At 44.3% G+C, this 14,517-nt stretch overlaps 1 protein-coding gene across 1 annotated transcript in view; it reads left to right on the top strand.

Moving 5' to 3' along the window:
- NUP133 (nucleoporin 133) overlaps positions 1-14,517 on the top strand; it is a 212,839-nt gene that overhangs the window by 108,576 nt on the left and 89,746 nt on the right. The window contains exon 10 of the mRNA XM_077289140.1: positions 2,258-2,405. Coding sequence (XP_077145255.1) covers positions 2,258-2,405 — 148 coding nt within the window. The remainder of the gene's footprint in view (positions 1-2,257; positions 2,406-14,517) is intronic.

Genomic DNA, 14,517 nt, shown 5'->3' with positions numbered 1-14,517 from the left:
CCACCCCATTACCACACACAATCCCGCCCCCCCACCCCATTACCACACACAATCCCGCCCCCCCACCCCATTACCACACACAATCCCGCCCCCCCACTCCATTACCACACACAATCCCGCCCCCCCACCCCATTACCACACACAATCCCGCCCCCCCACCCCATTACCACACACAATCCCGCCCCCCCACCCCATTACCACACACAATCCCGCCCACAACACATTGCCACACTATTCTTATTATCTTTATTTTAAGTTAATTTACCACCTGCGTAAGCGCTATTGAATGTTGTCATTATTTAGTTTAATCACCAGCAGCGTTAATTGGATAGCAATGAGCGTGGCGAGCGTTAGCTGGCTGGAAACATCTAGTGTGTGTATATGTGTGTGTATGTATGTATGTATGTATGTATGTATGTATGTATGTATATATACACACACACACACACACACACACACACACACACACACACACACACACACACACACACACACACACACACTATATATTATATATGTGTGTGTGTATATATATATATATATATATATATATATATATATATATATATATATATATATATATATATATATATATATATACACATATATACACGCACACATATCCACACACACTATAGAGCTAAAATTTGGACACACTTTCTCATTTAAAGGTTTTTCTGTATTTTCATGACTGAGATTTGTACATTCACACACTGAAGGCATCAAAACTATGAATTAACACATGTGGAATTATATACTTAACAAAAAAAAGTGTGAAACAACTGAAAATGTCTTATATTCTAGGTTCTTCAAAGTAACCACCTTTTGCTTTGACTGCTTTGCACACTCTTGGCATTCTCTTGATGAGCTCCAAGAGGTAGTCACAGGGAATGGTCTTTCAACAATCTTGAAGGAGTTCCCAGAGATGCTTAGCACTTGTTGGCCCTTTTGCCTTCACTCTGCGGTCCAGCTCACTCCAAACCATCTCGATTGGGTTCAGGTCTGGTGACTATGGAGGCCAGGTCATCTGGCGTAGCACCCCATCACTCTCCTTCTTGGTCAAATAGCCCTTACACAGCCTGGAGGTGTGTTTGGGGTCATTGTCCTGTTGAAAAATAAGCGATGGTCCAACTAAACGCAAACCATATGGAATAGCATGCCGCTGCAAGATGCTGTGGTAGCCATGCTGGTTCAGTATGCCTTCATTATTGAATAAATCCCCAACAGTGTCACCAGCAAAGCACCATCACACCTCCACCTCCATGCTTCACGGTGGGAACCAGGCATGTAGAGTCCATCCGTTCACCTTTTCTGCGTCACACAAAGACACGGTGGTTGGAACCAAAGATCTGTGTTTTGGTCTGATGAGTCCAAATTTGAGATTTCCACTGGTCTAATGTCCATTCCTTGTGTTATTTAGCCCAAACAAGTCTCTTCTGCTTGTTGCCTGTCCTTAGCAGTGGTTTCCTAGCAGCTATTTTACCATGAAGGCCTGCTGCACAAAGTCTCCTCTTAACAGTTGTTGTAGAGATGTGTCTGCTGCTAGAACTCTGTGTGGCATTGACCTGGTCTCTAATCTGAGCTGCTGTTAACCTGCGATTTCTGATGGTCCCAGCCCCATTTATAAGGCAAGAAATCCCACTTATTAAACCTGACAGGGCACACCTGTGAAGTGAAAACCATTCCTGGTGACTACCTCTTGAAGCTCATCAAGAGAATGCCAAGAGTGTGCAAAGCAGTCATCAAAGCAAAAGGTGGCTACTTTGAAGAACCTAGAATCTAAGACATTTTCAGTTGTTTCACACTTTTTTGTTAAGTATATAATTCCACATGTGTTAATTCATAGCTTTGATGCCTTCAGAGTGAATTTACAATTTTCATTGTCATGAAAATACAGAAAAATCTTTAAATGAGAAGGTGTGTCCAAAATTTTGCTCTGTACTGTATTTCTAGTAGTTTTTTTTTTCCCTTTTGGGGGCACTCAACTTTATTAGCATGCACAAAGACACAAGTTATCCCCAAAAACGCATGAAAAAAATGCACCAGAACCGCAAACAAAAACGCACCAAAACATGCGTTTTTGCAGCAGCTTCTTTCCTGCCAAGAAAGCAGGTTTTTTGCTGCAGAAAAAAAAACGCAGCAAAAACTCCCAGTGTGAAATTACCCTTAGATAGCAACCTGGAAGGACCCGGTATTGGTGTTCGTGTACACAATGGAATATAATCAACATAAGTTTTTGTTTGTTTTATTAATTTAGTCTGAAGAAATGCTGTTTGCCCAGGTTGTGATCCCATGCTTTTCCAGCCACTTCACTTGCATATATACTAAGGATATGGTGTTCGCCTGCTGCACGGGGACGAGGCGAGCCACTATGCCACAGGAGAAAATCTCATTTGAAGCACAAGGTAATTTATGAATTTCAAGTGTGTGTCTTATGTAGCATATGCATACATTATATTCTATGTCACATCTATGCAGGACTTGCATCTTCAGCCTTAGAATGTATCTGTCACCTGATTTTATAAAAAAAAAAAAAATCAAAAAAACTTTGTACATTATATTGAAAACATGCATCAGCATTGCTTTATAATTCCTGCTTTGTGTTGTTGTTGAACTGCTTATCCCCTTAAGGACCAGGGGTATTTCTGTTTTAGCATTTCGGTTTTTTGCTCCTCTTCTTCCCAGAGCCTTAAATTTGTTATTTTTCCATCAATATGGCCATGTGAGGGCTTGTTTTTTGCCGAATGAGTTTTACATTTGAACATCATCATTGGTGTTACATATAGTGTACTGGAAAACAAGGAAAAAATTCCAAGTGTCAATCGCCATTTTTTACAAGACCCGTAGCATCTCCATTTTTCATAATCTGGGGCTGGGTGAGGGTTTATATTTTGCGCTCCAACTAGGTTTTGATTTCCCGCTATTGCATTTTATTGCAACGTTGTGGCGACCAAAAAAACATAATTCTGATGTTTTGGATTTTTTTCTCATTACACCGTTTACCAATCGGATTAATTCTTTTTTTATGTTTTCATCAGGCATTTGGCACTCATTAATTGGCCAAATTATATGCCAAGCGTCTCATTTTTTCCCTAGTATCCTGAAGCCGTATTGCTATTCATATTTCATATATTTCACTTTGACATACTTTAGCACTACAGAGTGCAACTTTTTTGTTTATTATATATGGAGGTAGCTACTCCAATTTGGCAGCTGTTCACATTAGTTTGGAAGTGCCAGTCAGTCTTTGTCATTGTATATCAGCCATCTGACTGAGCACTCCACCCTCCAGCATGTGGTGGATTTTAATTGCAGCAGGGTCCTGCCTACCCATAAAATCAGACTTTGAAGAGAGGTTTTCACATCTATCCAGGAATTCAGACTTCAGAGAGTAGAGATGAGCAGTGTTAGAGTCGAACTGTTCGCCAATTTCAAATTCGAGCTGTTTTGGGAGGTCTTCAAGTCATTCGACGAACCCGAACAATTTGCTTAAAATTCAGCTGTTCGAGTTTCTGTTCGATAACTGTTCGTTCACCAAAAGCCTAGCTTGTTTTGCGCACTAAAACTGTTTATCATTCTTAATGGACTGTTTCAGTGTACAGTGGGCGGGGGGATAGATCTGTGCTGAAATAACGCCGATCTCCTATTTTTTTTTTTTTTTCTTTCCCGCATTTACAGAGGGTCGGTGCAGTCTCCCAGCCTATCAGCAGTGCACACACACACCGCAATGTGCATGTGATGCACACAAGCAAGGGCATGTGTCATTGGCTGTGTATGTCACATGTCCTTGCCCTATGAGAACCAGCCATTTGCCCCGTCGCCACCATTTCTTCACTGCTGCAGCTTAGTGTTAGACGGCACCACTGCTGCTGTGGGTGCTACAGAGTATAAGAGTGTGAATTGCGAGCGAATTGTCAGAAAGATAGGTTTAGGGAGTCGGGACTAGTTGTAATATCAGCCCTTTTCAGGGTAGGTTACAGCAGTTCATAGCACTGTTTGCCAGGCAGGTCTGGGCCAGTGCTGTGCAAGTGTTAGTCACAGCATTTGGTGTAATCTAGCTCAGCCAATCCTTTTGGGCTAGTAGCATTGTCTGATAGTCATCTGAGTAGCCCGCCTGTGAAGCTAGCTACACCGCCTGTGTATCTCAATTTTTACTGCATCTAACCCAGTAAATCGTTTTGGGGTTTTGGGCTTAGTAGCAGTGTTTGCACGTCAGCAGAGTAGCCCGCCTGTGAAACTACACCGCCTGTGTATCTCTATTTTCACTGCATCTAACCCAGTTAATAGTTTTGGGCCTAGGAGCAGTGTCTGCACGTCAGCAGAGTAGCCCACCTGTGAAACAAACTATACCGCCTGTGTATCTCTATTTTCACTGCATCTAATCCAGTTAATAGTTTAGGGCCTAGGAGCAGTGTCCGCACGTCAGCAGAGTACCCAGCCTGTGAAACAAACTACACTGCTTGTGTATCTCAATTTTTACTGCATCTAATCCAGTTAATAGTTTTGGGCCTAGGAGCAGTGTCTGCACGTCAGCAGAGTAGCCCGCCTGTGAAACAAACTATACCGCCTGTGTATCTCTATTTTCACTGCATCTAATCCAGTTAATAGTTTAGGGCCTAGGAGCAGTGTCCGCACGTCAGCAGAGTACCCAGCCTGTGAAACAAACTACACTGCTTGTGTATCTCAATTTTTACTGCATCTAATCCAGTTAATAGTTTTGGGCCTAGGAGCAGTGTCTGCACTGTCAGTGCCCTGGTGCAATACGTTATGACGTATAGCCTGGGCCAACGAGCTCAAGAGGTGGGGCAAATCACGCTGCAGGAGTGGCCTCAGATCAGGGACCTATGCACCCTTCTGCACAGTTTTGAAATGGCAACAAAGATGTTTAGTGCTGACGATGCCATTATCAGCATGACCATTCCGGTGATTTACATGCTGGAGCACACCTTACACAGTGTTCAGAGTCAGGTGGTGGAACAAGAGGAGGAGGAAGAACAACAGGAGGAGTCGTATGCGGAAGGGATCGTATCTCCAAGGTCAAGAAGGTTGGCAGCACCAAGGCAGCTGGCATTGGAGGCTGGGGGGGAGGGATTACCGAGGGAGCATGGTAGCAGCCAAACTGTTGAGGAAGGTGCAGGAGGCGAGGAAGAAGTGGAGGACGAACTGGCGCTGGGCATGGAAGACTCATCAGATGAGGGAGACCTTGATCAAATTTCTGTTGTCTGAGGTTGGGGGGAGAGGGCAGACGAAGGAAGCATGATTTTCACCTCACCACCACCAAGACAACAAGGACTTGGTCCTCCTGGATGCGCAAGACACATGAGTGCCTTCTTGCTGCACTACGTGCAACATGACCCTCGGATTATCAGAATCCGAAGTAATGCCGACTACTGGGTTGCCACACTCTTAGATCCCCGGTACAAAAGCAAATTTGGCGAAATAATTCCTGCCATAGAAAGGGATTCACGCATGCAGGAGTATCAGCAGAGACTGTTACAGAATCTAACATCTGCTTTTCCACAAAACACCAGTGGTACACGTAGTCAATCTCTGAGTTCTAACTTGCCAACCGTGGGACTATCGAGTCGTCACTCTAACCGTAACAGTAACATCGTATCTGGTGGTAACAGCAATTTTTTCCAATCGTTTCAAGATTTTTTTAGACCATCCTTTGCAAGGCCACAGGAGACAAGAAGTGTGACGCACAGCCAACGCCTAGAGAGGAAGGTACAAGAGTATCTCCAAGGTAACATCGATGCCATGACTGTAGAACTGGACCCTTGCTCATTTTTGGCTTCCAATCTTGAAAAATGTCCTGAGCTCGCCACTCACGTCTTGGAGATCTTGTCGTGCCCCGCAGCCAGCGTTCTCTCTGAACGTGTGTTCAGCGCTGCTGGTGGTGTGCTGACAGATAAGCGCACGCGGCTGTCCAGTGACAATGTGGACAGACTAACGTTCATCAAGATGAACAAATCCTGGATCCGCAAGGACTTTTCTACCCCTGTGTCATCTTGGGGAGACTAAGCTTGATTTTTGAAAATCACCTCACCAACCGTTTAAAAAAACTCTGGCGAAATTGATACCACTTAAGTGGTGTCTTGTGGCCGAATTTTTTGAAAAAATGGAGACTTTTTTATTTAGTCCCTTTGCTGAGTTTTACATGATGTTGCCATCGTCAATTCCAGGTGGGTGCGGTCATCTGCAGAGTTGTTTACTCATACTATGGCCTGGGATTCAGTGTCTGCTAGTCAGCAGAGTAGCTCAGCCACCCACTGCCTGTTTACCTAAGTACTATTTTTATCGGCATCTGGCCCAGGAAATCCTTTTGGGCCTAGTAGAAATTGGTGCTACTCAGCAGCGTACCCCACCCATGAAGCAAGCTACACCGCCTGAATACCTAACTACTATTTTGTAACGACATCTGGCCCAGGAAATCCTTTTGGGCCTAGTAGCAATTTCTGCTACTCAGCAGAGTACCCCACCCATGAAGCAAGCTACACCGCCTTCTTTATTTCTAAATCTATCCCCTCGGCTCTGGGGTGTCCACTCTCCCTCCAGCTCTCTCCTTCTCACAGGTGGACTACCGCGTGTTTTCACACTGGCGAATCTTTTGGGCCCAGGCATAAGAAGTCGTCGAGGTAATGGATAATATGTGCCGCCTTACAAACGTCCATGACGACACATTGGAGGAAGCAACTAAATGCCTCAAATAGTGAGCAGGATATGGAGCACTCCATGGGCAAACAGCGATCTATGTAGTATGCTCCTTCACAGAAGCAGCCCAATGGGAGGACACTATTCGGAGGCACAGGTAGTAACCGGAATGCCCCCTCAATCTATGTTTTGGCCATTAGGGTGCCCCTTCCCAACTTCTTGACCCGCCCGATTGCCTCGTCAAAGGAGGTACAGTACATAGTACTGTACTTGGTTCCGCGTCGATGTTGTCGTTTACTGACCTGCCCCTTGGATATGACAAATGGTGGATTAGTCTGAATGTATTGGGTTCATTTTTTGGCACAACTCCCAACGGGGGTACCACTACGTCTTCTAAGGAAAGTGTTCTGAATGGTCCCGCCGCCATTCTACCTAAAGATATTTATTTTTTTATTTTTTTTGTCAAGACGTCTGGGTGTTGGTAGAGTAAGTTTAGATAGGCATGACATGCCTATATCTGTGTCTCCTCCTCCTTTTACTCCTCCACCTCTTTTCTTTTCGCATGACTATGGGTATGTGCACACGTCAGGATTTCTTGCAGAAATTTCCTGAAGAAAACCGGAAATTTTCTGCAAGAAATCTGCATTTTATTTTTGCATTTTTTTCCTGTTTTTTTCCTGTTTTTTTTAGCATTTTGCAAGCGTAATTAGCTTGCAGAATGCTAAAGTTTTCCAAGCGATCTGTAGCATCGCTTGGAAAACTGACTGACAGGTTGGTCACACTTGTCAAACATAGTGTTTGACAAGTGTGACCAACTTTTTACTATAGATGCTGCTTATGCAGCATCTATAGTAAAAGAATGTTTAAAAATAATAAAAAAATAAAAAAATGGGTATACTCACCCTCTGCAGACAGCCGATATCCTCAGCGGCGTCCGTTCCTATAGATGGTGTGGTTCAGGACCTTCGATGACGTCGCGGTCACGTGAGCGGTCACATGACCGGTCTCGCGACCAATCACAAGACAGCGACGTCATCGCAGGTCCTTCACCACACCATCTTTAGGAAGCGGCAGCATGCAGCGGTGAGAGGCTGGAACACTCCGGGGGCCATCGAAGGTGAGTGTATCACTATTTTTTATTTTAATTCTCTTTTTTTGACCAATTATATGGTGCCCAGTCCGTGGTTGAGAGTCTCCTCTCCTCCACCCTGGGTACCAACCGCACATAATCTGCTTACTTCCCGCATGGTGGGCACAGCCCCGTGCGGAAAGTAAGCAGATCAATGCACTCCTAGGTGTGCGGAATCCCCGCAATTCCGCAAATTTAATGAACATGTTGCTTTTTTTTCCGCGATGCGATTTTTTTGCGGAAAAAAATGCAGCATGTGCACAAAATATGCGGAATACACTGAAAATAATGGGAGGCATATGTAAGCGTTTTTTTCGCGTTTTTATCGCGAAAAAAACGCGAAAAATACTGAACGTGTGCACATGGCCTCTATGTAGTTGTGACTCTTCCATGTGTTTGTTGCGTCTTCTGAGCAGTTTGTCAGCTTTGGACACCTTTTAAGGTGTTCTCTATGTCAGTGATTTTCAACCAGTGTTCCACATGGTCGGGTGTGCCGCGGGGAAAGTTCCCCAAACTATGGTGCCCCCTCCTTTCTGCCCCGATCTCCTGTCCGCTCCCCTCCTCCCTCCTGTCCGCTCCCCCAGTCCTCCTGTCCGCTCCCCTGGTCCTCCGATCCCACCCCCTCATACTTGCCTAGCTCCGATGTCCCTCCCGGTGTCCGGCCGTCTTCTCCATGGGCGCCGCCAACTTGGAAAATGGCGGGCGCATGCGCAGTGCGCCCGCCGAATCGGCCGGCAGATTCGTTCCTATACATTTTGGTCGCTGTGATAAGTTCTATCACAGCGATCAAAATAAAAATAATAGTAAATAAACCCCCCCTTTATCACCCCCATAGGTAGGGACAATAATAAAATACAGAAAATATAATTATTTTTGTTTTTCCATTGGGTTAGGAGTAGGGGTAGGGTTGCACTTAGGGTTGCACTTAGGGCTAGGGTTGCACTTAGGGCTAGGGTTGCACTTAGGGCTAGGGTTGCACTTAGGGCTAGGGTTGCACTTAGGGCTAGGGTTGCACTTAGGGCTAGGGTTGCACTTAGGGCTAGAATTAGGGTTGCAATTAGGGTTAGGGTTGGAATTAGGGTTAAAATTAGGCTATGTGCACACTGTGCGGATTTGGCTGCGGATCCGCAGCGGATTGGTCGCTGCGGATTCGTATCAGTTTTCCATCACGTTTACAGTACCACGTAAATCTATGGAAAACCAAATCCGCTGTGAACATGGTGCGGAAAATACAGCGTGGAAACGCTGTATATTCACACTGAGTGAGTATAAATACATTTAGAATCTATATTATTAACTATATGTAGAATATGTACTGTTTTAGTGTCATTTTGTGCCATTTTGGTTGGTGGTGTGCCCCGGGATTTTTTAAGTATAAAGTGTGCCCCGGCTCAAAAAAGGTTGAAAATCACTGCTCTATGTGTTTTCCATGTGTTTGTTTGTGTTTGCCTGCCATTGGTTTCAATGGGGTTCGACGGTGTTCGACGAACAGTTCGTCGAACATGTCACTGTTCGACGAACCGAACCCGAACACTGGGGAGGTGGCTCATCTCTATTAGAGAGGTGTTCACATTAGATATGTTAGGACCCATCAGTTTTGAGACCACCTTGTCGTTGGTTGATGGGCATGCATGAATTGGCCAAATCATGTGCTAAGCGTCTCATTTTTTCCTAGTATCCAGAAGCCGTATTGCTATAAATTTTTCATATATTTCACATTGATATGCTTTAGCACTACAGAGTGCAACTTTTTTTTTATTACTGGAATGTAATTACAGTGCACTCTGGCCAGGGTCTGGGCAGGCACTAGTGGCCTAGCTTCAGGGAAACCACCTGTACACAATGTAGGAAAATATCGCTAACAGCAGAAGGGTGACAGCTGATAGAAAAAGCAAGTCGATTGCAAATTTGCTTATTGTCATTCATTGCAACTAAATTAAACAATTTAATAACTTGACACTACCCCATTTAAATGTCGGTGACCATCTCTAAGGGTAAGTTCAGACGCCACCTTTCAGACACCAACGCACCCACAGAGTTCTCCATGACGAAGGAGCTTAATGAAAACACCAGTGGTGTTTTTCCAGAAGAATCTTCATTGGCTGTTCTATATTTTTTTTTTCTTAAACTTTTAATAGCAAGCATTTTCCAAGCACAAGCAACCCAAAGAATCAACATGCTATGACAATACATGGAACATATTTACAACAATGTCAATTTTACATTGCTGTGCACTATGTTCATTGTCGTGTTGCGTCGGACCGTCGCGACCAAAAAACTTTGCTTGTAACGTTTTTTGGTGCGTCGTTCCCGTCTTTTTCTGACCGCGCATGCGCGGCCGGAACTCCGCCCCCGCACCTCACAATGGGGCAGCGGATGCGTTGAAAAACAGCATCCGCTGCCCCCGTTGTGCGGCGCTTTCACAGCTAGCGTCGGTGCGCCGCCACGTCGCATAGCGACATGCAGCGCACGACGCTAGTGTGAAAGTAGCCTTATGTACATACTCTAACAGTGGATTTTCAATTGCAGAAGCCTGGTTTAGGAGGCAAACAAAACCTAAAAAACAGATTTTTGCATTTTGTCACCATTTCATATCACTTGGAATTTAAGTTATGTGAGTCATTCAAAAATATAACTAATTTGTTCTGCAAAAAACAAGCACTCATATGGCTATGTCAACAAAAATATGTACAACTTATTCCACTTTTAACAGGAGAGGAAAAAACAAAATTACATAAATGAAAACAAACTGCATCATTTAAAGGGGTATTCTCAAGTTGTCTGTTTAGCAGCTCAGAGCTATGCAGTCTCCTTACATTCTGGTTGCTTTGGGGTTATGTGCTTCTCCTTGACACTTCCGTTTGGGAGGTTCATCCTGCTTCAGTATATTAACCCCTTCCCGACCTGTGACACAGCGTATGCGTCATGAAAGTCGGTGCCAATCCGACCTGTGACGCATATGCTGTGTCACAGAATGATCGCGTCCCTGCAGATCGGGTGAAGGGGTTAACTCCAATTTCACCCGATCTGCAGGGACAGGGGGAGTGGTACTTTAGCCCAGGGGGGTATATGCTGCAATATCACCGGCGATGGCTGGAAATATTGGTCTGCCCCCCACCGCCCCCGATCTACTCCCCAGTCCTCCGTTCGGTGGTCCGCTCCCCTCCGTCCTCCTGTCCGCTCCCCCGTGCTGCGATCCACCACCAAACACACCCCCCCCCCCCCGTGCATTTTTTTCCGCAGCATGGGCACAGCGTTTTTTGTTTCCCATAGGTTTACATTGAACTATAAACTCATGGGAAACTGCAGATCCGCAGCGTTTTCCGCAGCGTGTGCACATAGCCTTAGAATTAGGCTATGTGCACACGGTGCGGATTTGGCTGCGTATCCGCAGTGGATTGGCCGCTGCGGATTCGTAGCAGTGTTCCATCAGGTTTACAGTTCCATGTGAACCTATGGAAAACCAAATCCGCTGTGCCCATGGTGCGGAAAATACAGCGCGGGAACGCTGCGTTGTATTTTCCGCAGCATGTCAATTCTTTGTGCGGATTACGCAGCGTTTTACACCTGTTCCTCAATAGGAATCCGCAGGTGAAATCCGCACAAAAAACACTGGAAATCCGCAGGTAAAACGCATTGCCTTTTACCTGCGGATTTTTCAAAAATGGTGCGGAAAAATCTCACGAATCCGCAACGTGGGCACATAGCCTTAGGGTTAGGGTTGAAATTAGAGTTAGGGTTGGAATTAGGGCTAGGGTTGGAAATAGGGTTAAGATTAGGCTTGTGGTTAGGGTTATGGTTATGGGTGTGTTGGGGTTAGGGTTGTGGTTAGGGTTGGGATTAGGGTTGGGATTAGGGTTAGGGGTGTGTTGGGGTTAGGGTTGTGGTTAGGGGTGTGTTGGGGTTAGGGTTATGGCTAGAGTTGGGATTAGGGTTAGGGGTGTGTTGGGGTTAGTGTTGGAGTTAGAATTGAGGGGTTTCCACTGTTTAGGCACATCAGGGGTCTCCAAACACAACATGGCGCCACCATTGATTCCAGCCAATCTTGCATTCAAAAAGTCAAATGGTGCTCCCTCGCTTCCGAGCCCCGATGTGCACCCAAACAGTGGTTTACCCCCACATATGGGGTACCAGCATACTCGGGACAAACTGGGCAACAATTATTGGGGTCCAATTTCTCCTGTTACCCTTGTGAAAATAAAAAATTGCTTGCTAAAACATCATTTTTGAGGAAAGAAAAATTATTTTTTATTTTCACGGCTCTGCGTTGTAAACTTCTGTGAATCACTTGGGGGTTCAAAGTGCTCACCACATATCTAGATAAGTTCCTTTGGGGGTCTAGTTTCCAAAATAGGTTCACTTGTGGGGGGTTTCTACTGTTAAGGCACATCAGGGGCTCTGAAAATGCAACATGACGCCTGCAGACCATTCCATCAGTGTCTGCATTTCAAAACGTCACTACTTCCCTTCCGAGCCCCAATGTGTACCAAAACAGTGGTTTACCCCCACATATGGGGTACCAGCATACTCGGGACAAACTGGGCAACAACCATTGGGGTCCAATTTCTTCTTTTACTTTTGTGAAAATAAAAAATTGCGGGCTAAAAAATAATTTTTGAGGAAAGAAAAAAGATTTTTTATTTTCACGGCTCTGCGTTATAAACTTCTGTGAAGCACTTGGGAGTTTAAAGTGGTCACCGCACATCTAGATTAGTTCCATGGGAGGTCTAGTTTCCAAAATGGGGTCACATGTGGGGGAGCTCCAATGTTTAGGCACACGGGGTCTCTCCAAACGCGACATGGTGTCCGCTAACGATTGGAGCTAATTTTTCATTCAAAAAGTAAAATGGCGCTCCTTCCCTTCTGAGCCCTGCTGTGTGCCCAAACAGTGGTTTACCCCCACATGTGAGGTATCAGTGTACTCAGGAGAAATTGCCCAATAAATTTTAGGATCCATTTTATCCTGCTGCCCATGTGGAAATGAAAAAATTAAGGCTAAAATAAATTTTTTTGTGAAAAAAAAAGTACTTTTTCATTTTTACGGATCAATTTATGAAGCACCTTGGGGTTCAAAGTGCTCACTATGCATCTAGATAAGTTCCTTGTGGGGTCTAGTTTCCAAAATGGGGTCACATGTGGGGGAGCTCCAATATTTAGGCACACAGGAGCTCTCCAAACGCGACATGGTGTCCGCTAAAGATTGGAGCCAATTTTTCATTGAAAAAGTCAAATGGCGCTCTTTCCCTTCCGAGCCCTGTCGTGTGCCCAAACAGTGGTTCCCCCCACATATGAGGTATCGGCGTACTCAGGACAAATTGTACAATAACTTTTGGGGTCCAGTTTCTCTTTTTACCCTTGGGAAAATAAAAAAATTGTTGCTAAAAGATCATTTTTGTAACTAAAAAGTTAAATGTTCATTTTTTCCTTCCATGTTGCTTCTGCTGCTGTGAAGCACCTGAAGGGTTAATAAACTTCTTGAATGTGGTTTTGAGTACCTTGAGGGGTGCAGTTTTTAGAATGGTGTCACTTTTGGGTATTTTCAGCCATATAGACCCCTCAAACTGACTTCAAATGTGAGGTGGTCCCTAAAAAAAAGTGGTTTTGTAAATTGTTGTAAAAATGAGAAATCGCTGGTCAAATTTTAACCCTTATAACTTCCTAGCAAAAAAAAATTTTGTTTCCAAAATTGTGCTGATGTAAAGTAGACATGTGAGTAATGTTATTTATTAACTGTTTTGTGTCACATAACTCTCTCGTTTAATAGAATGAAAATTAAAAATTTGAAAATTGCGAAATTTTCAAAATTTTCGCCAAATTTCCATTTTTTTTCACAAATAAACGCAAAAATTATCGACCTAAATTTACCGCTAACATGAAGCCCAATATGTCACGAAAAAACAAACTCAAAATCGCTAGGATCCGTTGAAGCGTTCTGAGTTATTACCTCATAAAGGTACACTGGTCAGAATTGCAAAAAACGGCAAGGTCATTAAGGTCAAAATAGGCTGGGTCATGAAGGGGTTAAAGGGACTCTCTCATCACAGGATGAGATTTCAAACCAAGTACCAGTGATTCACAATAGGGCCACTCACTTAAATACATCTTCCCACCTGCTTGTTTTCCTTCAATCTTCACTCACCCTATTCTTTGACAGCTCTGGCTTCATAGAGCCAGAGAAGGGCGGAGATGGGTGGAAACCAAGCAGGGGGCAAGATGTGCTTAAATGATTAGCCTCGCCATGAAGGACCGAGCGCCTTAATTTTAACAGTCATTCTATAAAAGCTCTTTCAGGCGTCAGTTTTTTCCATGTACGACAAAAATGGGCAGTTTCATCAATAATTTTCAGAGTATTTGAACAAGCACGCAACTCTGGATACGGAAAGCCTTGAATAGGAGAACTACTCAGGAAACGTGGTTGGATCCAGGCTTGATTATGCAGGACTGATATCAGTAGCTCTGTCATTAGCTGAGAGTTAAGGGAAGTTGAGCAGCCAGCTGCTTTATAGAAGTCAATCGGCTGGAGAGAGCTTATAGGGATGTTGGTTAACTCTTCTCACGGAATGTAGCTGCTGCGCATTCTCGGGCAGGGTCTGGTGGCTGAGGTCCAAGGAATCCAGCTGTATGCTATGAAAGATAAAAGCTTTAATTGTAGGAGAATGTCAGCAGATAGAAAAGGCAAGTCGTTTGCAAACTTGTTTATTTTTATACTGTCTAAGTAAAGAAATTCAATAACA

Source organism: Ranitomeya variabilis, chromosome 2, assembly GCF_051348905.1.
Source record: "Ranitomeya variabilis isolate aRanVar5 chromosome 2, aRanVar5.hap1, whole genome shotgun sequence".
Lineage (NCBI taxonomy): Eukaryota > Metazoa > Chordata > Amphibia > Anura > Dendrobatidae > Ranitomeya > Ranitomeya variabilis.
This window is presented reverse-complemented; position numbering and strand designations above follow the sequence as displayed.